Consider the following 26,418-nt stretch of genomic DNA (forward strand, 5'->3'; position numbering starts at 1 on the left):
GGGTTCGATTTCCTGGTCCGGGGTGGTGTCGTTGATCCTTTGGGTGTGTGTTGTGGGCTCGAAAAAGGTGGTGTCTGCTGTGGGTTGTTCAGGGCAGTCTGTGAACCGCAGCCTCGTTTGGTCCAGGTACTTTCTGCAAATTTGTCCATTGTCTAGTTTGACTACAAACACCCTATTCCCTCCTTTAGCTATCACCGTGCCCGCGATCCACTTGGGACCATGTCCATAGTTTAGCACATACACAGGGTCATTCAGATCAATTTCCTGTGACACAGTGGCGCGACCATCGTTTACATTTTGTTGCTGCCGCCTGCTCTCTACCTGATCATGCAGGTTGGGGTGAACCAGCGAGAGTCTGGTTTTAAATGTCCTTATCATGAGTAGCTCAGCCGGGGGCACCCCTGTGAGCGAGTGGGGTCTCGTGCGGTAGCTGAGCAGTACTCGGGACAGGCGGGTTTGGAGTGAGCCTTCTGTGACTCGTTTAAGGCTCTGTTTGATTGTTTGTACTGCCCGCTCTGCCTGCCCATTGGAGGCTGGTTTAAACGGGGCCGAGGTGACATGTTTGATCCCATTGCGGATCATGAATTCTTTAAATTCGGCACTGGTGAAACCTGGCCCGTTGTCACTGACCAGTATGTCAGGTAGGCCGTGGGTGGCAAACATGGCCCTCAGGCTTTCAATGGTGGCGGTGGCGGTGCTTCCCGACATTATTTCACATTCAATCCATTTTGAAAAAGCATCCACCACCACCAGGAACATTTTACCGAGAAACGGGCCCACATAGTCGACATGGATCCTCGACCATGGTCTGGAGGGTCAGGACCACAAACTTAGTGGTGCCTCTCTGGGCACGTTGCTCAACTGAGCACACACGCTGCATTGCCATACACAGGACTCTAAGTCAGAGTCGATACCGGGCCACCAGACGTGGGATCTGGCTATCGCTTTCATCATTATTATACCCGGGTGTGTGCTGTGGAGATCCGAGATGAACGTCTCCCTGCTCTTTTTGGGTAGCACTACGCAGTTACCCCACAACAGGCAGTCTGCTTGAATGGACAGCTCGTCCTTTCGCCGCTGGAACGGCTTGATTGGCTCTTGCATTTCAACGGGGATGCTGGCCCAGCTCCCATGTAGTACACAGTTTTTTACGAGGGACAGCAGAGGTTCTTGGCTGGTCCAAGTCCTAATCTGGCAGGCCGTGACAGGTGATTTGTCATTTTCAAACGCTTCCATTACCATCAACAAGTCTGCGGACTGCGCCACCATCAACAAGTTTGCAGTCTGCGCCATTTCCACCCCCGTGGTGGGTAATGGTAGCTGACTGAGAGCATCCGCACAGTTCTCGGTGCCTGGCCTGTGGCGGATGGTATAGTTATACGTTGATAGCACCTTTTTATGCGGGCTGAGGCATTAGTATTTATCCCCTTGTTTTCAGCGAACAGGGATATGAAGGGCTTGCAATCGGTTTCCAGCTCAAATTTGAGGCCAAACAGGTACTGATGCATTTTCTTTACCTCGAACACACACGCTAATGCATCTTTCTCAATCATGCTGTCGGCCCTCTCAGCCTTAGACAAGCTCCTGGAGGCATAGGCAACAGGTTGCAACTTCCCCGCAACGTTAGCTTGTTGTAATACACACCCGACTCCGTACGACAACGCATCACATGCTAGCACAAGTCTTTTACACGGGTTATACAATACAAGCAGCTTGTTGGAGCATAAAATTTTTTGGGCTTTCTCAAAAGCAATTACTTGATTTTTTTTCCCCCATACCCAGTTCTCACCTTTACGCAATAACACATGTAGGGGCTCTAAGAGGGTGCATAACCCCGGTAGAAAGTTACCAAAAGTTGAGGAGTCCCAGGAACGACCGCAGCTCCGTGACGTTCTGTGGCCTGGGCGCGTTCCTGATAGCCTCTGTCTTACATAAGAATTAGGAACAGGAGTAGGCCATCTAGCCCCTCGAGCCTGCTCCGCCATTCAACAAGATCATGGCTGATCTGGCCGTGGACTCAGCTCCACTTACCCGCCCACTCCCCATAACCCTTAATTCCCTTATTAGTTAAAAATCTATCTATCTGTGATTTGAATACATTCAATGAGCTAGCCTCAACTACTTCCTTGGGCAGAGAATTCCACAGATTCACAACCCTCTGGGAGAAGAAATTCCTTCTCAACTTGGTTTTAAATTGGCTCCCCCGTATTTTGAGGCTGTGCCCCCTAGTTCTAGTCTCCCCGACCAGTGGAAACAACCTCTCTGCCTCTATCTTGTCTATCCCTTTCATTATTTTAAATGTTTCTATAATACCACCCCTCATCCTCCAACGAGTAAAGACCCAGTCTACTCAATCTATCATCATAAGTTAACCCCCTCATCTCCGGAATCAACCTAGTGAATCGTCTCTGTACCCCCTCCAAAGCTAGTATATCCTTCCTTAAGTACGGTGACCACCAAAACTGCACGCAGTACTCCAGGTGCAGCCTCACCAATACCCTGTACAGTTGCAGCAGGACCTCCCTGCTTTTGTACTCCATCCCTCTCACGATGAAGGCCAACATTCCATTCGCCTTCCTGATTACCTGCTGCACCTGCAAACTAACTTTTTGGGATTCATGCACAAGGACCCCCAGGTCCCTCTGCACCACAGCATGTTGTAATTTCTCCCCATTCAAATAGTATTCCCTTTTTTTGTTTTTTCTCCCAAGGTGGATGACCTCACACTTTCTGACATTGTATTCCATCTGCCAAACCTTAGCCCATTCGCTTAACCTATCTAAATCTCTGTGTCCTCTACACAACCCGCTTTTCCACTAATCTTTGTGTCATCTGCAAATTTTGTTACACTACACTCTGTCCCCTCTTCCAGGTCATCTATGTATATTGTAAACAGTTGTGGTCCCAGCACCGATCCCTGTGGCACACCACTAACCACCGATTTCCAACCCGAAAAGGACCCATATATCCCAACTCTCTGCTTTCTGTTCGCCAGCCAATTCTCTATCCATGCTAATACATTTCCACTGACCCCGTGTACCTTTATCTTCTGCAGTAACCTTTTGTGTGGCACCTTATCGAATGCCTTTTGAAAATCTAAATACACCACATCCATCGGTACACCTCTATCCACCATGCTCGTTATATCCTCAAAGAATTCCAGTAAATTAGTTAAACATGATTTCCCCTTCATGAATCCGTGCTGCGTCTGCTTGATTGCACTATTCCTATCTAGATGTCCCGCTATTTCTTCCTTAATGATAGTTTCAAGCATTTTCCCCACTACAGATGTTAAACTAACCGGCCTATAGTTACCTGCCTTTTGTCTGCCCCCTTTTTTTAAACAGAGGCGTTACATTAGCTGCTTTCCAATCCGCTGGTACCTCCCCAGAGTCCAGAGAATTTTGGTAGATTATAACAAATGCATCTGCTATAACTTCCGCCATTTCTTTTAATACCCTGGGATGCATTTTATCAGGATCAGGGGACTTGTCTACCTTGAGTCCCATTAGCCTGTCCAGCACTACCCCGCTAGTGATAGTGATTGTCTCAAGGTCCTCCCTTCCCACATTCCTGTGACCAGCAATTTCTGGCATGGTTTCTGTGTCTTCCACTGTGAATACCGAAGCAAAATAATTCTTTAAGGTTTCAGCCATTTCCACATTTCCCATTATTAAATCACCCTTCTCATCTTCTAAGGGACCAACATTTACTTTAGTCACTCTTTTCCGTTTTATATATCTGTAAAAGCTTTTACGATCCGTTTTTATGTTTTGCGCAAATTTACCTTCGTAATCCATCTTTCCTTTCTTTATTGCTTTCTTAGTCATTCTTTGCTGTCGTTTAAAATTTTCCCAATCTTCTATTTTCCCACTAACCTTGGCCACCTTATACGCATTGGTTTTTAATTTGATACTCTCCTTAATTTCCCTGGTTATCCATGGCTGGTTATCCCTTCTCTTACCGCCCTTCTTTTTCATTGGAATATATTTTTGTTGAGCACGATGAAAGAACTCCTTAAAAGTCCTCCACTGTTCCTCAATTGTGCCACCGTTTAGTCTGTGTTTCCAGTCTACTTAGCCAACTCTGCCCTCATCCCACTGTAGTCCCCTTTGTTTAAGCATAGTACGCTCGTTTGAGACACTACTTCCTCACCCTCAATCTGTATTACAAATTCAACCATACTGTGATCACTCATTCCAAGAGGATCTTTTACTAAGAGATTGTTTATTATTCCTGTCTCATTACAGAGGACCAGATCTAAGATAGCTTGCTCCCTTGTAGGTTCTAAGAAACAATCCCGTATGCATTCTATGAATTTCTCCTCCAGGCTACCCCGTGCGATTTGATTTGACCAGTCGATATGTAGGTTAAAATCCCCCATGACTACTGCCGTTCCTTTTTCACATGCCTCCATTATTCCCTTGATTATTGCCCGCCCCACCGTGAAGTTATTATTTGGGGGCCAATAAACTACGCCTACCAGTGACTTTTTCCCCTTACTATCTCTAATCTCCACCCACAATGATTCAACATTTTGTTCATTAGAGCCAATATCGTCTCTCACAACTGCCCTGATATCATTCTTTATTAACAGAGCTACCCCATCTCCTTTCCCTTCTTGTCTATCTTTCCGAATTGTCAGATATCCCTGTATGTTTCATTCCCAGTCTTGGCCACCCTGCAACCACGTTTCTGTGATGGCCACCAAATCATACCCATTTGTAATGATTTGTGCCGTCAACTCATTTACTTTATTTCAAATGCTGCGTGTGTTTAGGTAGAGTGTTTTAATACTAGTTTTTAATCCATGATTTTTAGTTTTGACCCCTCCTGCAGCCCCTTTATATTCAGTGGCCCTTTTTGTTTTTTGCCTTGGGATTCTCTGCCCTCCACTTTTACTCATCTCCTTTCTGTCTTTTGCCTCCTTTTTGTTTCCCTCTGTCTCCCTGCATTGGTTCCCATCCCCCTGCCACATTAGTTTAACTCCTCCCCAACAGCACTAGCAAACACTCCCCCGAGGACATTGGTTCCGGTCCTGCCGGCCTGTACTGGTCCCACCTCCCCCAGAACCGGTTCCAATGCCCCAGGAATTTGAATCCCTCCCTGCTGCACCACTGCTCAAGCCACTTATTCATCTGAGCTATCCTGCGATTCCTACTCTGACTAGCACGTGGCACTGGTAGTAATCCCGAGATTAATACTTTTGAGGTCCTACGTTTTAATTTAGCTCCTAGCTCCTTAAATTCGTTTCGTAGTACCTCATCCCTTTTTTTACCTATATCGTTGGTACCAATGTACACCACGACAACTGGCTGTTCACCCTCCCTTTTCAGAATGTCCTGCACCCGCTCCGAGACATCCTTGACCCTTGCACCAGGGAGGCAACATACCATCCTGGAATCTCGGTTGCGGCCTCAGAAACGCCTATCTATTCCCCTTACAATCGAATCCCCTATCACTATCGCTCTCCCATTCTTTTTCCTGCCCTCCTGTGCAGCAGAGCTAGCCACGGTGCCATGAACTTGGCTGCTGCTGCCCTCCCCTGATGAGTCATCCCCCTCAACAGTATTCAAAACGGTGTATCTGTTTTGCAGGGGGATGACCGCAGAGGACCCCTGCACTACCTTCCTTGCACTGCTCTTCCTGCTGGTCTTCCATTCCCTAGCTGGCTGTGGACCCTTCACCTGCGGTAAGACCAACTCACTAAACGTGCTATTCACGTCATTCTCAGCATCGTGGATGCTCCAGAGTGAATCCACCCTCAGCTCCAACTCCGCAACGCGGTCTGTCAGGAGCTGGAGGTGGATACACTTCCCGCACATGTAGTCGTCAGGAACACTGGAGTCGTCCCTGAGTTCCCACATGGTACAGGAGGAGCATAACACGTGACCGAGCTCTCCTGCCATGACTTAACCCTTAGATAGGCAATAACAATGCTAAAGTTTACTCACTGTTATAGAAGAGAAAAAAGAAAAACTACTCACCAATCACCAGCCAATCACTTACCCCTTTGGCTGTGATGTCTGTTTCTTTCTACTTTTTTTTATGCCTTCTCCCTGTAGCTGCACCGGCTCGCCTCTCCACGCACCTCCTCGACGCTGCTCCCGACTGCCGCCGCGTTGGGCCTTTTGTAGGCCTCTCGCCGACCCCGGAACTCAAGCCTCTCCACGCACCTCCGACGCTGCTCCCGACTCAGCGACGCACCTCCACACGCTGTCTTGCCGTCTGTGAGCCGAATGCCGTCTGCCGCGATCTTTCTCCCCAAAAACTCCACTTCTGTTGCCATGAAGACGCATTTCGACCTCTTCAGCCGCAGTCCTACGCGATCCAGTCGCTGGAGGACCTCCTCCAGGTTTTGTCAGTTCTCGACGGTGTCCCGACCCGTGACCAATATGCGTCCTGAAAAACCACCGTGCGTGGTACTGACTTGAGTAGGCTCTCCATGTTTCTCTGGAAGATCGCTGTAGCCGACCGAATTCCAAATGGGCATCTGTTGTAGATGAACAGTCCCTTGTGTGTGCTGATGCAGGTGAGGCCCTTCGAAGACTCCTCCAGCTCCTTCGTCATGTCGGCCGAAGTCAGGTCAAGCTTGGTGAACGTCTTGCCTACTGCCAGCATCGCAAATAGGTCGTCTGCCTTAGGTAGCGGGTATTGGTCCTGTATCGAGAAACGATTAATAGTTACTTTATAATTGCCGCAAATCCTGACCGTGCCATCACTTTTGGGTACTGGAACAATCGGGCTGGCCCACTTGCTGAATTCCACAGGGGAGATGATGCTCTCGCGTTGCAGCCTGTCCGGCTCGATTTACACTCTCTCCCTCATCATGTGAGGTAACGCTCGCGCCTTGTGGTGAATGGGTCGTGCCTCTGGGACCAAGTGGATCCGCACCTACGTCCCGGAAAAGTTTCCAATGCCTGGCTCAAAAAGGGAAGGAAATTTGTTCAGAACCTGGGTACATGAGTTCTCATCAACATGTGATAGCGCTCGGATGTCATCCCAGTTCCAGCGGATTTAGCCCAGCCAGCTCCTTCCAAGCAGTGTGGGGCCATCGCCCGGGACAATCCAGAGTAGCAGTTCATGCACCGTGCCCTCGTAGGTGACCTTGACCATGGTGCTGCCCAGGACAGTGATAAGCTCTTTGGTGTACGTTCTCAGTTTCGTGTGGATGGAGCTCAGGGCTGGTCTGAATGCCTTGTTGCACCACAGTCTCTCAAACATCTTTTTACTCATGATGGATTGGCTAGCGCCAGTGTCCAGTTCCATGGCTACGGGTAAGCCATTCAATTTTACATTTAGCATTATAGGTAGACATTTCGTCGAAAATGTGTGCACCCCGTGTCCTTCAGCATCTGCCTCCTCTCTCTGAGGCTCAAAATTGCTTTGGTCCACCATGGACCGATCTTCCTCTGCCACGTGGTAGTTAGCAGGTTTTGCAGAGCTAACAGCTCGTCTACAAGCTCGTTGGAGGTGCCCCATTGTTCCACAGCTCTTGCAAACATACCCTTTGAAGCGGCATGAATCAGCTGAATGGAAGCCTCCACAATGCCAACAAGGTGTGAATTGCCTTGCATTCATCCTTTGTTGCGGACTCTGAGTCATCTGGGTCACCTGAGGCCTGCTGGCAGTTGCAGACTCGTGGTTTCTGCCCTGTACATTTCTGCTCGCAAACACAGTCCCAGTTAATTTATGAACATTGCTAGCACTTGTGTGCTGAGAGATTTGTTTGGTGTTATCACTGGTGGACATAAACGCCTGTGCTATCGCAATGGCCTTACTGAGGGTACGTGTCTCTACAGTCAAAAGTTTTCGTAGGATGGTCTCGTGGCCAATGCCCAGAACAAAAAAGTCTCTGAGCATTTGCTCCAGGTAGCCATCAAACTCACATTGTCCTGCAAGTCTCCTTAGCTCAGCGACGTAGCTCGCCACTTCCTGACCTTCGGATCGCTGGCACGTGTAGAACAGATACCTCGCCATCAGCACGCTCTCCCTTGGGTTAAGATGCTCCCGAACCAGTGTACACAGCTCCTCATACGACTTATCTGTGGGTTTCACCGGAGCCAGAAGATTCTTCATGAGGCTGTAGGTCGGTGCCCCGCAGACTGTGAGGAGGACCGCTCTTCTTTTTGCAGCGCTTCCTTCTCCGTCCAGCTCATTGGCTACAAAGTACTGGTCTAGCCGTTCGACATAGGCTTCCCAGTCCTCACCCTCCGAGAACTTCTCCAGGATGCCCACAGTTTCCTGCACCTTTGCGTTGGATTCGTATACTCGTCGCCAGTTGTTGTGTTCCTAACACAGATGAGACTGCACACAGGGAGTTTAAAGTAACAGTGACCTCAGTCTTTAATAAGACACTCCAGAGTGAGGAACAGGCCTTAGGGGCCAGCTTATATACAGTGCTCCCAAGGGATGCTGGGATCCCTTGGGACTTCAGGGGATGCACTCCCTGGTGGCGGAACATGGGAGTGCATGCTTTACAGATACACAACAATTCACATTTCTTCCTTTTTGGTAATCTTAGCTTCATGTTTTATTGATGGAATATTATGTTCAGCAGGAAGTTAGGAGAAATTCTCACTATTTACATCCACTTTCTGAATCAAAACGCTCCCAGGGCAGATACAGCACGGGGTTAGATACAGAGTAAAGCTCCCTCTACACTGCCCCATCAAACACTCCCAGGGCAGGTACAGCACGGGGTTAGATACAGAGTAAAGCTCCCTCTACACTGTCCCAGTGATTATTATAAGGTCACGACATACCTTCCTGTCTCCTATCTCCTCTGGTTCACAACACGTTTCAAGCAAGCACGAGACTTGGTGGTGGTGTATATGGAAGGGACTGTATTGATACATAGTAAAGGTGAGCGGCCTATCACTGTGTACAGAGAGTGGATATTCGGTTTCCGTATCCTCCGAGCACACTCTGACAAACTGTTAAAACCATGCTCCTTTATACACCGTATGTTGATTAGATCAAAGGAGCATTTCAAAATGACGTGTTGATTTTCCAAATCCTCTGGAAACAGACTATCGATGTAAATCTCAGAGCCATTCCCCCTAAATGAGATTTCCTGACGTAACATTTTCCAGCATCATTGACCAACTGTTACCTGTATAGAATGCACACATAACGTCCCATCTTTATTACCCTGAAACTAAACATTAACCATTCATGGGTTACATCATCACTAACACTCATTCCTGTACACAAGCACTTTACATTTCAGTAAACAAGTAATGGCTTCTCCGCAGACACTTTAATGCTATCCTGGTTATATCTTGGAAAGCCTGTTGCTTTAAGATACAAAGAAGTTCGACTGTTAACCCTTAATTCCCCAAGATGTCCAACGTACATCTCTCCAGGATGTCTAACACGTCCCAGACTGAAGATTATGCCCAAGTGATTTATTCCCATTATCCTGTGTCTATATTCCCTTACTCCCAGTTCAGTGTAACAGTTTGCTGCGGATCAGGGAATAACCTTGAACGACAATTGTCACTCACCTACAACGGTTCCGAGTAGGAGTGTGATGAGACTCATCAGCACCGAGCCCATCCAGTAGAGGCCGACACTCCGGTAACTCCAACTGTGGGGAAAGCACAGGGTTTACTGATCACACGCGACAGCCATCCGCACTACTGCACACATTTCAGTTCCCATACACACCAAGTTCATCCAACCCTTTCAGCCCCGCGATCATTCTGATCAATCTGTGCTGCAAGACCAATATATCCCTCCTGAACCGGAGCCACGACCTCAACACAGGGTTTCGGATGGGGTCATTCGAGCAATCTGTCAGTGTGTGCTGCAATTTGGCGCCTTACCTCAGTGTTATAGCAGCCATCATGGTCAGGTAGAGTGCGTAATGGACTGTCCCGTCCCAGTAGCAGACCAGTATTCCATAGGCACTGCGAAGATATGGCTCACCCTGTCAAAGGAGCAGAGCTTCAGTACCAACCGTCCATCACTATCCTATACACGCTCCCCAATCCCCCCATGTCTCAACCCCTTCCCCCCTCCCCATCCACCCCGCATATCCCCCCTCCCTATCCTCCCGTTCCCCCCCCCCGTCCCCGCAATCCCCCCATCCCCATCCTCCCCCTATCCCTGCCCTCCCCACATTCCCCCCCCGTCGCCGCCCTCCGTCCATCCATCCCAACCCTGAACACCAGCTGCACTGCCAGGTTGCGAACGTACACCGTTGGCGGGCCCCACACACAGCGATACAGCTTTCCCTCTCCTCCTCCTCCTCCCTCACCGCTCAAATCACAGTTAGAACGCCTTTCATCATCTCAACCATCTTAGGACATTCCAAAGCATTTCACAGCCAATGAGGTACATTTTTGGAGTGTAGTCACTGTTGTAATGTGGGAAATGCAGCAACCAATTTGCGCACAGCAAGCTCCCACAAACAGCAATGTGATAAAGACCAGATAATCTGTTTTAGTGATGTTGATTGAGGGATAATATTGGCCCCAGGACACCGGGGAGAACTCCCCTGCTCTTCTTCGAAATAGTGGCCGTGGGATCTTTTACATCTGCCTGAGAGAGCAGACAGGGCCTCGGTTTAACATCTCAACTGAAAGACGCACCTCCGACAGTGCAGCACTCCCTCCGGTACTGCCCCTCCGACAGTGCGGCGCTCCCTCAGTACTGCCCCTCCGACAGTGCAGCACTCCCTCCGGTACTGCCCCTCCGACAGTGCGGCGCTCCCTCAGTACTGCCCCTCCGACAGTGCGGCGCTCCCTCAGTACTGCCCCTCCGACAGTGCAGCACTCCCTCAGTACTGCCCCTCCGACAGTGCAGCACTCCCTCCGGTACTGCCCCTCCGACAGTGCAGCACTCCCTCCGGTACTGCCCCTCCGACAGTGCGGCGCTCCCTCAGTACTGCCCCTCCGACAGTGCAGCACTCCCTCCGGTAATGCCCCTCCGACAGTGCAGCACTCCCTCCGTACTGCCCCTCCGACAGTGCAGCACTCCCTCCGGTAATGCCCCTCCGACAGTGCGACACTCCCTCCGTACTGCCCCTCCGACAGTGCAGCACTCCCTCCGTACTGCCCCTCCGACAGTGCAGCACTCCCTCCGGTACTGCCCCTCCGACAGTGCGGCGCTCCCTCAGTACTGCCCCTCCAACATTGTAGTGCTCCCTCAGTACTGCCCCTCCGACAATGCGGTGCTCCCTCAGTACTGCCCCTCCGACAGTGCGGTGCTCCCTCAGAACTGCCCCTCCGACAGTGCAGCACTCCCTCCGGTAATGCCCCTCCGACAGTGCAGCACTCCCTCCGGTAATGCCCCTCTGACAGTGCGACACTCCCTCAGTACTGCCCCCCCGACAGTGCAGCACTCCCTCCGTACTGCCCCTCCAACAGTGCAGTGCTCCCACAATACTGCACTGGGAGTGTCGGCCTGGACTATGGGCTCAAGTCTACAGAGTGGAGGGAAGGGTCTGAAATAGCCATGGGATCCTCCTATAGGAGATTAACGGGACCACCAGAGAAATGGACTGAATGCCGGCAGGCAATCGAGAGAGGGTGACGGAAATTCTCCCCAGCGTCAGTAACAGAACGTTCAGAACCAACCTCCTTCAAGTAAAACCCCATGAATCCTTTGATGTAGCCGTCCTGTTCCAGGGACATAATTAAATCGATGACACTTGTGAATGAGAACACGGCGAAGGCTGCAACAAAAGTAAGAAGTTACTCCACAACCCGCCGTCATACCACCCTCCCCCCCATTACACCTTTCCCCCGTCACACTCTCCCCTCCCCCCACGCTCTCCCCTCCCCCCACGCTCTCCCCTCCCCCCACGCTCTTCCCCCCCCCCACGCTCTTCCCCCCCCACACTCTCCCCCCCCCCACGCTCTCCCCCCCCACACTCTCCCCCCCCCCCACGCTCTTCCCCCCCCACACTCTCCCCCCCCCCACGCTCTCCCCCCCCACACTCTCCCCCCCCCCACGCTCTCCCCCCCCCCCACGCTCTCCCCCCCCCCCCACGCTCTTCCCCCCCCGTCACACTCTCCCCCCCCCACGCTCTCCCCCCCCCCCCACACTCTCCCCCCCCCCACGCTCTCCCCTCCCCCCACGCTCTTCCCCCCCCACACGCTCTCCCCCCCCCACGCTCTCCCCCCCCCCCCCACACTCTCCCCCCCCCCACGCTCTCCCCTCCCCCCACGCTCTTCCCCCCCCCCACACTCTCCCCCCCCCCACGCTCTCCCCCTCCCCCCACGCTCTTCCCCCCCCACACGCTCTCCCCCCCCCACGCTCTCCTCTCCCCCCACGCTCTCCCCCCCCCACACGCTCTTCCCCCCCCACACGCTCTCCCCCCCCCACGCTCTCCCCCACCCACGCTCTCCCCCCCCCCACCGCTCCTCCCTCCCCACGCTCTCCCCCCCCCACGCTCTCCCCCCCCCCACACGCTCTTCCCCCCCCACACGCTCTCCCCCCCCCCACGCTCTTCCCCCCCCACACTCTCCCCCCCCCACGCTCTCCCCCCCCCACCCCCCACCCCCCCCCCCCTCCCTCCCCCCCTCCCACGCTCTCCCCCCCCCACTCTCCCCCCCCCCCACGCTCTCCCCCCCCCCCACGCTCTCCCCCCCCCCCACGCTCTTCCCCCCCCGTCACTCTCTCCCCCCCCCACGCTCTCCCCCCCCCCCCACTCCCCCCCCCCACTTCTCTCCCCCCCCCCCACGCTCTTTCCCCCCCCACACGCTCTCCCCCCCCCCCACGCTCTTCCACCCCCCACACGCTCTCCCCCACCCACGCTCTCCCCTCCCCCCACGCTCTCCCCCCCGCCACGCTCTTCCCCCCCCCCCCCCACGCTCTTCCCCCCCCACACGCTCTCCCCCCCCCACGCTCTCCCCCACCCACGCTCTCCCCCCCCCCACGCTCTCCCCTCCCACGCTCTCCCCCCCCCACGCTCTCCCCTCCCACGCTCTCCCCCCCCCACGCTCTCCCCCTCCCCCACGCTCTCCCCCCCCCCACGCTCTTCCCCCCACCCCCCACGGCCACGCTCTTCCCTCCCCCCCCCGCCACGCTCTTCCCCCCCCCCCGTCACGCTCTTTCCCCCCCCCCCCCCGCTCCGCTCTTTCCTCCCCCCCCCCCGTCACGCTCTTCCCCCCCCCCCCCACCCACGCTCTTCTGCCCCCGTCACGCTCTTTTCCCCCCCCCCCAGCCACGCTCTTCCCCCCCCAGCCACGCTCTTCTGCCCCCGTCACGCTCTTCCCCCCCCCGCCACGCTCTTCCCCCCCCCCGTCACGCTCTTCCCCCCCCCCGTCACGCTCTTCCCCCCCCCGTCACGCTCTCCCCTCCCCCCGTCACGCTCTTCCCCCCCCCCGTCACGCTCTTCCCCCCCCCGTCACGCTCTTCCCCCCCCCCGTCACGCTCTCCCCTCCCCCCGTCACGCTCTCCCCTCCCCCCGTCACGCTCTCCCCTCCCCCCGTCACGCTCTTCCCCCCCCGTCACGCTCTCCCCTCCCCCCGTCACGCTCTCGTCTCCCCCCGTCACGCTCTCCCCTCCCCCCGTCACGCTCTTCCCCCCCCGTCACGCTCTCCCCTCCCCCCGTCACGCTCTCCCCTCCCCCCGTCACGCTCTCCCCTCCCCCCGTCACGCTCTTCCCCCCCCGTCACGCTCTTCCCCCCCCGTCACGCTCTTTCCCCCCCCATGCTCTTTTCCCCCCCCCACGCTGTCCTCTCCCCCCCCGTCACGCTCTCTTCCCCCCCCCCCGTCACGCTCTTCTCCCCCCGTCATGCTCTTCCCCCCCCGTCACGCTCTTTCCCCCCCCATGCTCTTTCCCCCCCCCCACGCTGTCCTCTTCCCCCCCCCCATCACGCTCTCTTTCCCCCCCCCCCGTCACGCTCTTCTCCCCCCGTCATGCTCTTCCCCCCCCGTCATGCTCTTCCCCCCCCGTCACGCTCTTCCCCCCCCCCGTCACGCTCTTCCCCCCCCCCGTCACGCTCTCCCCTCCCCCGTCACGCTCTTCCCCCCCCGTCACGCTCTTCCCCCCCCCCCCCCCCGCCACGCTCTTCTCCCCCCCCGTCACGCTCTTCCCCCCCCGTCTCCCCACTTCCCCCCCCTCCCCACGTCACACCGCGCCACTGTCAACGTGAGGTCGATGGGGGGCCCTGACTGATCTGTGGATCTATCAGGCGATGGGAGAAAAAAAACTCTACTGTGGATTTACTCATCTTTTCCATGACCCTTGGTTGAGTGATCGCAGTTTGCATCAACACCAATCATTGGCAATGACCTCTCACCGGGGCTGGCTGCTCCTATTTTGGGGTAAAGCCGTTGACCCAGATTCAGTTGTACACAGGTGTGAACAGATGTGCAGTGGGCGATGCTCCTCCAGATACCAGCGCGATCGAGAGCCCCCCCCACCGCCCACCATAGGATGGATACTAAACCCCGATGGACCTCTGCCTCCTCCGCGGACCAGCGAGGCGACTGACCCAATCGCTTACCGTAAAACAGCGGGTCCTTGGGGCAGCTTCCTCCGACGAGCAGGTACAGCACCAGCGGTAGGCCGAGGAGAACGGCAGCACCAGCAGCAAACACCATCACAGGACTTCCACAGGGAAAGGGAAAAAAGAAGCCATCACCGAAGGTCCCACAGAGCTGGGATAACTATCGGGAAAGGCTGAACAGGCTGGGTCTCTGTTCTCTAGGGAAGAGAATGCCGAGGGGTGACCTGATGGAGGTCTGTAAGATTAAGAAGGGGTTGGATAGGGTAGACATAGAGAAGATGCTTCCCCTTGTGAGGGAGACCAGAACTAGGGACCATCAATATAAGACAGTCACTAATAAACCCAATGGGGAATTCAGGAGAAACTTCTTTACCCAGAGAGCGGTGAGAATGTGGAACTCTCTGCCACAGGGAGGGGTTGAGGCGAATAGTATCGATGTATTTAAGGGGAAGCTGGGTAAACACCTGAGGGAGAAGGGAGTAAGCCACCTGACCCCTCGAGCCTGCTCCGCCATTCAATAAGATCATGGCCGATCTGATCATGGACGCAGCTCCACTTCCCTGCCCGCTCCCCATAACCCTTTATTCCCTTATCGCTCAAAAATCTGTCTATCTCCGCCTTAAATATATTCAATGACCCAGCCTCCACAGCTCTCTGGGGCAGAGAATTCCACAGATTTACAACTCTGAGCAGAAATTCCTCCTTATCTCAGTTTTAAATGGGTGGCCCCTTATTCTGAGACTATGTCACCTAGTTTTAGGTTCACCTATGAGTAGAAATATCCTCTCTGCACCCACCTTGTTGAGCTCCCTCATTATCTTATATGTTTTGATAAGATCACCTCTCATTCTTCTGAACTCCAACATGTATACACCCAACCTATCCTCATAAGAGAACCCCCTCATCTCCAGAATCAACCTCGTGAACTTTCTCGGAACAGCCTCCAATGCAAGTATATCCTTCCTTAAATACGGAGACCAAAACTGCACGCAGTACTCCAGGTGTATACTCTATCCCCCTTGCAATAAAGGTCAAAATTTAATTTGCCTTCCTGATCACTTGCTGTACCTGCATACCAACTTTTTGTGTTTCATGCACAAGGACCTCCAGGTCCCTCTGTACTGTAGCACTTTGCAATTGTTCTCCATTTAAATTATAATTTGCTTTTCTATTCTTTCTGCCAAAGTGGATAATCTCAATTTTCCCACATTATACTCCCTCTGCCAAATTTTGCTCACTCACTTAGCCTGTCTATATTCCTTTGCAGATTTTTTGTGTCCTCCTCACAATTTGCTTTCCCACCCATCTTTGTATCATCAGCAAACTTGGCTACATTACACTCGGTCCCTTCATCCAAGTCATTAATATAGATTGTAAATAGTTGAGGCCCCAGCACCGATCCCTGTGGCACCCCACTAGTTACTGTTTGCCAACCGGAAAATAACCCTTTTATCCCGACTCTCTGCCTTCTATTAGTTAGCCAATCCTCTATCCATGCTAATATATTGCCCCCAACCCCATGAACTTTTATCTTGTGCAATAACCTTTTATGTGGCACCTTATCGAATGCTTTCTGGAAATCCAAATACACCACATCCACTGGTTCCCCTTATCCATCCTGCTCGTTACATCCTCAAAGAACTCCAACAAATTTGTCAAATATGATTTTCCTTTCATAAAACCATGCTGACTCTGCCTGATTGAATCATGATTTTCCAAATGTCCTGCTACTGCTTCCTTAATAATGGACTCCAGCATTTTCCCAATGACAGATGTTAGGCTAACTGGTCTGTAGTTTCCTGCTTTTTGTCTGCCTCCTTTTTTAAATAGGGGCGTTACATTTGCAGTTTTCCAATCTGCTGGGACTGCTCCAGAATCCAGGGAATTTTGGTAGATTACAACCAATGCATCCACTATCTCTGCAGCCCCTTCTTTTAAGACCCTGGGATGTAAGCTATCAGGTCCAGGGGGCTTGTCCGCCTTTAGTCTTATTATTTTACCGAGTACTACTTCTTTAGTGACAGTGATTGTATTAAGTTCCTCCCTCCCTACAGCCCCTTGATTATCCACTATTGGGATTTTTAGTGTCTTCTACCGTGAAGACCGATACAAAATATTTGTTCAACATCTCTGCCATTTCCCTGTTCTCCATTATTAATTCCCCAGTCTCATCCTCTAAGGGACCAACATTTACTTTAGCCACTCTTTTCCTTTTTATGTACCTGTAGAAACGCTTACTATTTGTTTTTATATTTTGTGCGAGTTTACTTTCATCATCTATCTTCCCTCTGTATCATTTTTTTTAGTCGTTCTTTGCTGGCTTTTAAAAGTTTCCCAATCCTCTGGCCTCCAACTAGTCTTGGCCACTTTGTATGCCCTTGTTTTCAATTTGATACCATCCCTTATTTCCTTAGTTAGCCACGGATGATTATCCCTTCTCTTACAGTCTTTCCTTCTCATTGGGATATATTTTTGTTGCAAGTTATGAAATATCTCCTTAAATGTCTGCAGCTGCTCATCAACCATCCCACACTTTAATCTATTTTCCACTTTAGCCAACTCTGCCTTCATACCTTCGTAGTCTCCTTTATTTAAGCTTAGGATACTGGTTTGAGAACCAACTTTCTTACCCCCCCCAACTGAATTTGAAATTCAACCACGTTATGATCACTCATTCCCAGGGGATGGTTTAAAAACTAGTCTTAAAACAGTCTACCTAAACGCAGGCAGCATTCGAAATAAAGTAAATGAGTTGACGGCACAAATCATTACAAATGGGTATGATTTGGTGGCCGTTACAGAAATGTGGTTGCAGGGTGGCCAAGACTGGGAATTAAACATACAGGGGTATCTGACAATTCGGAAAGATAGACAAGAAGGGAAAGGAGGTGGGGTAGCTTTGTTAATAAAGGATGATATCAGGGCAGTTATGAGAGACGATATTGGCTCTAATGAACAAAATGTTGAATCACTGTGGGTGGAGATTAGAGATAGTAAGGGGAAAAAGTCACTGGTGGGCGTAGTTTATAGGCCCCCAAATAATAACTTCACGGTGGGGCGGGCAATAATCAAGGGAATAATGGAGGCATGTGAAAAAGGAACGGCAGTAATCATGGGGGATTTTAACCTACATATCGATTGGTCAAATCAAATCGCACAGGGTAGCCTTGAGGAGGAATTCATAGAATGCATACGGGATTGTTTCTTAGAACAGTATGTTACAGAACCTACAAGGGAGCAAGCTATCTTAGATCTGGTCCTGTGTAATGAGACAGGAATAATAAACGATCTCCTAGTCAAAGATCCTCTCGGAATGAGTGATCACAGTATGGTTGAATTTGTAATACAGATTGAGGGTGAGGAAGTAGTGTCTCAAACGAGCGTACTATGCTTAAACAAAGGGGACTACAGTGGGATAAGGGCAGAGTTGGCTAATGTGGACTAGAAACACAGACTAAACGGTGGCACAGTTGAGGAACAGTGGAGGACTTTTAAGGAGCTCCTTCATAGTGCTCAACAAAAATATATTCCAGTGAAAAAGAAGGGCGGTAAGAGAAGGCATAACCAGCCATGGATAACCAAGGAAATAAAGGAGAGTATCAAATTAAAAACCAATGCGTATAAGGTGGCCAAGGTTAGTGGGAAACTAGAAGATTGGGAAAATTTTAAACGACAGCAAAGAATGACTAAGAAAGCAATAAAGAAAGGAAAGTTAGATTACGAAAGTAAACTTGCGCAAAACATAAAAACAGATAGTAAAAGCTTTTACAGATATATAAAACGGAAAAGAGTGACTAAAGTAAATGTTGGTCCCTTAGAAGATGAGAAGGGGGATTTAATAATGGGAAATGTGGAAATGGCTGAGACCTTAAACAATTATTTTGCTTCGGTCTTCACAGTGGAAGACACAAAAACCATGCCAAAAATTACTGGTCATGGGAATGTGGGAAGGGAGGACCTTGAGACAATTACTAGACAGGCTAATGGGACTCAAGGTAGACAAGTCCCCTCGTCCTGATGAAATGCATCCCAGGGTATTAAAAGAGATGGTGGAAGTTATAGCAGATGCATTTGTTATAATCTACCAAAATTCTCTGGACTCTGGGGAGGTACCAGCGGATTGGAAAGCAGCTAATGTAACGCCTCTGTTTAAAAAAAGGGGGCAGACAAAAGGCAGGTAACTATAAGCCGGTTAGTTTAACATCTGTAGTGGGGAAAATGCTTGAAGCTATCATTAAGGAAGAAATAGCGGGACATCTAGATAGGAATAGTGCAATCAAGCAGACGCAGCATGGATTCATGAAGGGGAAATCATGTTTAACTAATTTACTAGAATTCTTTGAGGATATAACGAGCATGGTGGATAGAGGTGTACCAATAGATGTGGTGTATTTGGATTTCCAAAAGGCATTCGATAAGGTGCCACACAAAAGGTTACTGCAGAAGATAAAGGTACGCGGAGTCAGAGGAAATGTATTAGCATGGATGGAGAATTGGCTGGCGAACAGAAAGCAGAGAGTCGGGATAAATGGGTTGGAAATCGGTGGTGAGTGGTGTGCCACAGGGATCGGTGCTGGGACCACAACTGTTTACAATATACATAGATGACCTGGAAGAGGGGACAGAGTGTAGTGCAACAAAATTTGCAGATAGCACAAAGATTAGTGGGAAAGCGGGTTGTGTAGAGGACACAGAGAGGCTGCAAAGAGATTTAGATAGGTTAAGTGAATGGGCTAAGGTTTGGCAGATGGAATACAATGTTGGAAAATGTGAGGTCATCCACCTTGGGGAAAAAAAAACAGTAAAAGGGAATATTATTTGAATGGGGAGAAATTATAACATGCTGCGGTGCAGAGGGACCTGGGGATCCTTGTGCATGAATCCCAAAAATCCCAATTGCGGCCTCACCAATACCTTATACAGTTGTAGCAGGTAATCAGGAAGGCGAATGGAATGTTGGCCTTCATTGCGAAAGGGATGGAGTACAAAAGCAGGGAGGTCCTGCTGCAACTGTATAAGGTATTGGTGAGGCTGCACCTGGAGTACTGCATGCAGTTTTGGTCACCTTACTTAAGGAAGGATATACTGGCTTTGGAGGGGGTGCAGAGACGATTCACTAGGCTGAATCCGGAGATGATAGATTGAGTAGATTGGGTCTTTACTCGTTGGAGTTCAGAAGGATGAGGGGTGATCTTATAGAAACATTTAAAATAATGAAAGGGATAGACAAGGTAGAGGCAGAGAGGTTGTTTCCACTGGTTGGGGAGACTAGAACTAGGGGGCACAGCCTCAAAATACGGGGGAGCCAATTTAAAACCGAATTGAGAAGGAATTTCTTCTCCCAGAGGGTTGTGAATCTGTGGAATTCTCTGCCCAAGGAAACAGTTGAGGCTAGCTCATTAAATGTATTCAAATCACAGATAGGTAGATTTTTAACCAATAAGGGAATTAAGGGTTACGGGGAGAGGGCGAGTAAGTGGAGCTGAGTCCACGGCCAGATCAGCCATGATCTCGTTGAATGGCGGAGCAGGCTCGAGGGGCTAGATGGCCTACTCCTGTTCCTAATTATTATGTTCTTATGGATCCTTTACTAGGAGATCATTTATTAATCCTGTCTCATTACACAGTACCAGATCTAAGATAGCCTGCTCCCTGGTTGGTTCCGCAACGTTTTGTTCAAGGAAACTATCCCGGATACACTCTATGACCTCTTCCTCAAGGCTACCCTGGCCAATTTGCTTTGTCCAATCAATATGAAGGTTAAAATCGCCCATAATTATTGCCGTTCTTTTATTACAAGCCTCCATTATTTTTTGATTTATACTCTGTCCAACAGTGTTGCTACTGCTAGGTGGCCTATAAACTACGTCCACCAGTGACTTTATCCCTTTATTATTTCTTATCTCCACCCAAACTGATTCAACATCTTGATCATCTGAGCCAATATCATTTCTCACAAAGGCACTGATCTCATCCTTTATTAAGAGTGCTCCCCAACCTCCTTTTCCTTTCCGTCTGTCCTTCCAAATTGTCAAATATGCCTGAATATTTAATTCCCAGCCCTGGTCACCTTGCAACCACGTCTCTGTAATGGCCATCAGATCATACCCATTTACATCGATTTGTGCCGTCAACTCATCTATTTTGTTACGAATGCTACGTGCATTCAGATAAAGAGCTTTTAAATTTGTTTTTTTAACTATTCTTTCTTGCTTTGACCTCACTTTCTGATTCACCTTTATGTTTAGCCTAACATCTGTGGTTGGGAAAATATTAGAGTCCATTATTAAAGCAGGACATTTGGAAAAGCAAAATTCAGTCAGGCAGAGTCACCAAATATTTACAATCTATATTAACGACTTGGAAGAAGGGAGCCAAGTTTGCTAACGATACAAAGATGGGAGGAAAGGTAATGTGTGAGGAGAACACACAAAATATGCAAAAGGACATCGACAGGCTAAGTGAGTGAGCAAAAATTTGGCAGATGGAGTATAATGTTGTAAAGTGTGAGGTCATGCACTTTGGCAGAAAAAAATCAAAGAGCAAGTTATTATTTAAATGGAGAAAGATTGCAAAGTGCCGCAGTACAGCAGGACCTGGGGGTACTTGTACATGAAACACAAAAGGATAGTATGCAGATACAGCAAGTGATCTGGAAGGCCAATGGTATCTTGGCCTTTATTTCAAAGGGGATGGAGTATAAAAGCAGGGAAGTCTTGCTACAGCTATACAAGGTATTGGTGAGGCCACACCTGGAATACTGCATGCAGTTTTGATTTCCATACTTACGAAAGGATATACTTGCTTTGGAGGCAGTTCAGAGAAGGTTCACTAGGTTGATTCTGGAGATGAGAGGGTTGACTTATGAGGAAAGGTTGAGTAGGTTGGGCCTCTACTCATTGGAATTCAGAAGAATGAGAGGTGATCTTATCGAAACGTTTAAGGTTATGAGGGGGCTTGACAAGGTGGATGCAGAGAGGATGTTTCCACTGATGGGGGAGACTAGAACTAGGGGGCATGATCTTAGAATAAGGGGCCACCCACTTAAAACAGAGATAAGGAGAAATTTCTTCTCTCAGAGGGTTGTAAATCTGTGGAATTCGCTGCCTCAGAAAAATGTGGAAGCTGGAACATTGAATAAAGTTAAGACAGAAATAGACAGTTTCTTAACCGATAAGGGATAAGGGGTTATGGGGAGTGGGCGGGGAAGTGGAGCTGAGTCCATGATCAGATCAGCCATGATCTTATTAAATGGCGGAGCAGGTTCAAGGGGCCAGATGGCCGACTCCTGCTCCTATTTCTTATGTTCTTATGTTGGAAAAACTTCTTTACCCAGAGAGTGGTGAGAATGTGGAACTCGCTACCACAGGGAGTGGTTGAAGCGAATAGTATCGATGCATTTAATGGGAAGCTGGATAAAAACATGAGGGAGAAAGGAATCGAAGGATATGGTGATGGGGTGAGATGAAGAGGGAGGGGGCTGGTGTGGAGCATAAACCCCGGCACGGAGCAGTGGGCCCAATAGCCTGACTCTGCTGCATGTTAAAGTTTTATTCTATGGTAACTTCAGCGGGAGTCGAAATGACCGCAATGATCAGCAAAAAACAAAACGCAGAGAGCCCTTTTACACCTTCACAGGTTTGAGGACACATTACTGACTACTGACAAAAAATACATTAAAAATCACATGGATATACCCAGGCTGAAATAATCGCCCAGAGCTAAGTCTGACGACAGCCTGGGTATAATCCCCAGACATCGGCATCTAACAGTGCTCAACAAAGAGGAACTGCAACTCCGAACCAAAGGTTTAAAGTCAAGATTGAATTTGTCGACTGTGGCAGAGTTTCAAAGGTCGAGTGTGCCAAGAGTACAAAGGTCAAGTGTGACACCACAGAAGCTGCTGATAAATGGATCTGGCCACATGGGAGCGATCTGGAACTCGAACTGTTCCCACAATATAAACTTTCCCACATTACTGCACTTCAAAAAAGTATTTAATTGGCTGTAAAGCGCTTCGAGACATTCGGTGTACTCTCACTGGTGTACAGGTACCCCCCTCCCCTGAAGGTGCTGACTCTCACTGGGGTACAGGTCCCCCCCCTCCCCTGAAGGTGCTGACTCTCACTGGGGTACAGGTCCCCTCCCCTGAAGGTGCTGACTCTCACTGGGGTATAGGCAACCCCCTCCCCTGAAGGTGCTGACTCTCACTGGGGTATAGGCACCCCCCTCCCCTGAAGGTGCTGACTCTCACTGGGGTACAGGTCCCCCCCCTCCCCTGAAGGTGCTGACTCTCACTGGGGTACAGGTCCCCCCCCCTCCCCTGAAGGTGCTGACTCTCACTGGGGTATAGGCACCCCCCTCCCCTGAAGGTGCTGACTCTCACTGGGGTACAGGTCCCCCCCCTCCCCCGAAGGTGCTGACTCTCACTGGGGTACAGGTCCCCCCCCCTCCCCTGAAGGTGCTGACTCTCACTGGGGTACAGGTCCCCTCCCCTGAAGGTGCTGACTCTCACTGGGGTACAGGTCCCCTCCCCTGAAGGTGCTGACTCTCACTGGGGTACAGGTACCCCCCTCCCCTGAAGGTGCTGACTCTCACTGGGGTATAGGCACCCCCCTCCCCTGAAGGTGCTGACTCTCACTGGGGTATAGGCACCCCCCTCCCCTGAAGGTGCTGACTCTCACTGGGGTACAGGTCCCCCCCCTCCCCTGAAGGTGCTGACTCTCACTGGGGTACAGGTCCCTCCCCTGAAGGTGCTGACTCTCACTGGGGTACAGGTCCCCCCTCCCCTGAAGGTGCTGACTCTCACTGGGGTACAGGTCCCCCCCCTCTCCTGAAGGTGCTGACTCTCACTGGGGTACAGGTCCCCCCCCTCCCCTGAAGGTGCTGACTCTCACTGGGGTACAGGTCCCCTCCCCTGAAGGTGCTGACTCTCACTGGGGTACAGGTCCCCTCCCCTGAAGGTGCTGACTCTCACTGGGGTACAGGTCCCTCCCCTGAAGGTGCTGACTCTCACTGGGGTACAGGTACCCCCCTCCCCTGAAGGTGCTGACTCTCACTGGGGTACAGGTCCCCCCCCCTCCCCTGAAGGTGCTGACTCTCACTGGGGTATAGGCGCCCCCCTCCCCTGAAGGTGCTGACTCTCACTGGGGTACAGGCACCCCCTCCCCTGAAGGTGCTGACTCTCACTGGGGTACAGGCTCCCCCCTCCCCTGAAGGTGCTGACTCTCGCTGGGGTACAGGCACCCCCTCCCCTGAAGGTGCTGACTCTCACTGGGGTACAGGCACCCCCTCCCCTGAAGGTGTTGACTCTCACTGGGGTACAGGTCCCAATCTCTGTGCTATACAGAGACAAACCTGTACACACCAGTACTGTACCCCAGTGTGAGTGTGTAACTGACCTGATTCAAACCCTTACATACAGACCAACTCACAGACCCTTGCACACTCGGGCTCACTCCCGGATTCACAGAGCCTTGCACACTCGGGCTCACTTGGACTCTCAGATCCTTGCACACTCGGGCTCACACTTGGACTCAGAGCCTTGCACACTCGGGCTCACTCCCGGATTCACAGAGCCTTGCACACTCGGGCTCACTTGGACTCTCAGATCCTTGCACACTCGGGCTCGCAGACCCTTGCACACTCGGGCTCACTCTCACCTGTCCATGGCCGGCTGCCTGTTGAGCAGGAATGAGACGGGGATGGCGGTGAGAGACAGGAGCAACCCCGCCGCTCCGGGGACCCGCATTTTCGCTGCTTCCTGGAGACACGGCGACTCCCGGGCGGGGCTCGGACTGTTCCGGGTCCCGGGAGCTGTCGGTCTGACAAAGGTTCAGACTGAGAGGAGGCAAAGGTCGCGGATCATTCACACACATACACACACACACAGAGACCGGGGAACACCAGAACTCCTAGCCCCGGGAACACCCTGGGAAAAGCAAAATTCGGTCAGGCAGAGTCAGCATGGATTTATGAAGGGGAAGTCATGTTTGACAAATTTGCTGGAATTCTTTAAGGATGTAACTCCCAGGGTAGATAAAGGAAAACCAGTGGATGTGGTGTATTTGGATTTCCAGAAGGCATTTGATAAGGTGCCACATAAAAGGTTACTGCACAAGATAAAAGTTCACGGGGTTGGGGGCATGGATTGGCTAACTAACAAAAAACAGAGTTGGGATAAATGGTTCATTCTCTGGTTGGCAACCAGTAACTAGTGGGGTGCTGCAGGGGTCAGTGCTGGGACCCCAAATATTTACAATCTATATTAACAACTTGGAAGAAGGGACTGAGTGTAATGTAGCCAAGTTTGCTAATGATACAAAGATGGGAGGAAAGGTAATGTGTGAGGAGAACACAAAAAATATGCAGAAGGACATAGACAGGCTAAGTGAGTGAACAAACATTTGGCAGATGGAGTATAATGTTGGAAAGTATGAGGTCATGCACTTTGGCAGAAAAAAAATCAAAGAGCAAGTTATTATTTAAATGGAGAACGATTGCAAAGTGTCGCAGTACAGCAGGACCTGGGGGTACTTGTGCATGAAACACAAAAGGTTAGTATGCAGGTACAGCAAGTGATCAGGAAGGGCCAATGGAATGTTGGCCTTTATTGCAAAGGGGGATGGAGTATAAAAGAAGGGAAGTCTTGCTACAGTTATACAGGGTATTGGTGAGGCCACACCTGGAATACTGCGTGCAGTTTTGGTTTCCATATTTACAAAAGGATATACTTGCTTTGGAGGCAGTTCAGAGAAGGTTCACTCGGTTGATTCCAGGGATGAGGGGGTTGACTTATGAAGAAAGGTTGAGTAGGTTGGGCCTCTACTCATTGGAATTCAGAAGAATGAGAGGTGATCTTATCGAAACGTAAAAGATTATTGTGTTCCTAACACAGATGAGGCTGCATACAGGGAGGTTAAAGTAACAGTGACCTCAGTCTTTAATAAGACACTCCAGAGTGAGGAACAGGCCTTAGGGGCCAGCTTATATACTGCTCCCAAGGGATGCTGGGATCCCTAGGGACTACAGGGGATGAGCTCCCGGGTGGCAGAACATGGGAGTGCATGCATTACAGATACACAACATCACTCTTCCCCCCCGCCCCCACAAAGTCAAAGTGAAAACTATTTACAAGGTGAGGCGGTCGGGAGCCTTTCTTTCCCTGGTGGACCGCCTCGGTACAAATGTCTGTTCTGGTGTGTTGGCTGTGCCCTCGCTGGGCTGGCGTGTTGTTGGCCCTGCAGGGCTGCTGGGTGAGCCTGGCCTTGCTGGGCTGTTGGGCGTGATGGGTTTGATTTCCTGGTCGGGCATGGTGTCGTTGATCCTTTTGGTGTGTGTTGTGGGCTCGAAAAAGGTGGTGTCTGCTGTGGGTTGTTCAGGGCAGTCTGTGAACCGCAGCCTTGTTTGGTCCAGGTGCTTTCTGCAAATTTGTCCATTGTCTAGTTTGACTACAAACACCCTATTCCCTTCTTTAGCTATCACCGTGCCCGCGATCCACTTGGGACCATGTCCATAGTTTAGCACATCCACAGGGTCATTCAGATCAATTTCCCGTGACACAGTGGCGCGACCATCGTTTACATTTTGTTGCTGCCGCCTGCTCTCTATCTGATCATGCAGGTTGGGGTGAACCAGCGAGAGTCTGGTTTTAAGTGTCCTTTTCATGAGTAGCTCAGCCGGGGGCCCCTGTGAGCGAGTGGGGTCTCCTGCGGTAGCTGAGCAGTACTTGGAACAGGCGGGTTTGGAGTGAGCCTTCTGTGACTCGTTTAAGGCTCTGTTTGATGGTTTGTACTGCCCGCTCTGCCTGCCCATTGAAGGCTGGTTTAAACAGGGCCGAGGTGACATGTTTGATCCCATTGCAGGTCATGAATTCTTTAAATTCGGCACTGGTGAAACATGGCCCGTTGTCACTGACCAGTATGTCAGGTAGGCCGTGGGTGGCAAACAT

General features: G+C 50.9%; 1 protein-coding gene across 1 annotated transcript in view; it reads right to left on the reverse strand.

Annotated features, from left to right (window-relative positions):
- The window catches only part of tm6sf2b (transmembrane 6 superfamily member 2b), a 31,660-nt gene extending 7,441 nt beyond the window's left edge, over positions 1-24,219 (reverse strand). The window contains exons 1-5 of the mRNA XM_070860769.1: positions 24,131-24,219; positions 14,466-14,569; positions 11,586-11,683; positions 9,831-9,934; positions 9,510-9,592 (exon numbers count right to left, since the gene is read on the reverse strand). Coding sequence (XP_070716870.1) covers positions 9,510-9,592; positions 9,831-9,934; positions 11,586-11,683; positions 14,466-14,569; positions 24,131-24,219 — 478 coding nt within the window. The remainder of the gene's footprint in view (positions 1-9,509; positions 9,593-9,830; positions 9,935-11,585; positions 11,684-14,465; positions 14,570-24,130) is intronic.
- Between the last annotated feature and the right edge of the window lie 2,199 nt (positions 24,220-26,418).

Source organism: Pristiophorus japonicus, chromosome 18, assembly GCF_044704955.1.
Source record: "Pristiophorus japonicus isolate sPriJap1 chromosome 18, sPriJap1.hap1, whole genome shotgun sequence".
NCBI classification, from domain to species: Eukaryota; Metazoa; Chordata; class Chondrichthyes; family Pristiophoridae; genus Pristiophorus; species Pristiophorus japonicus.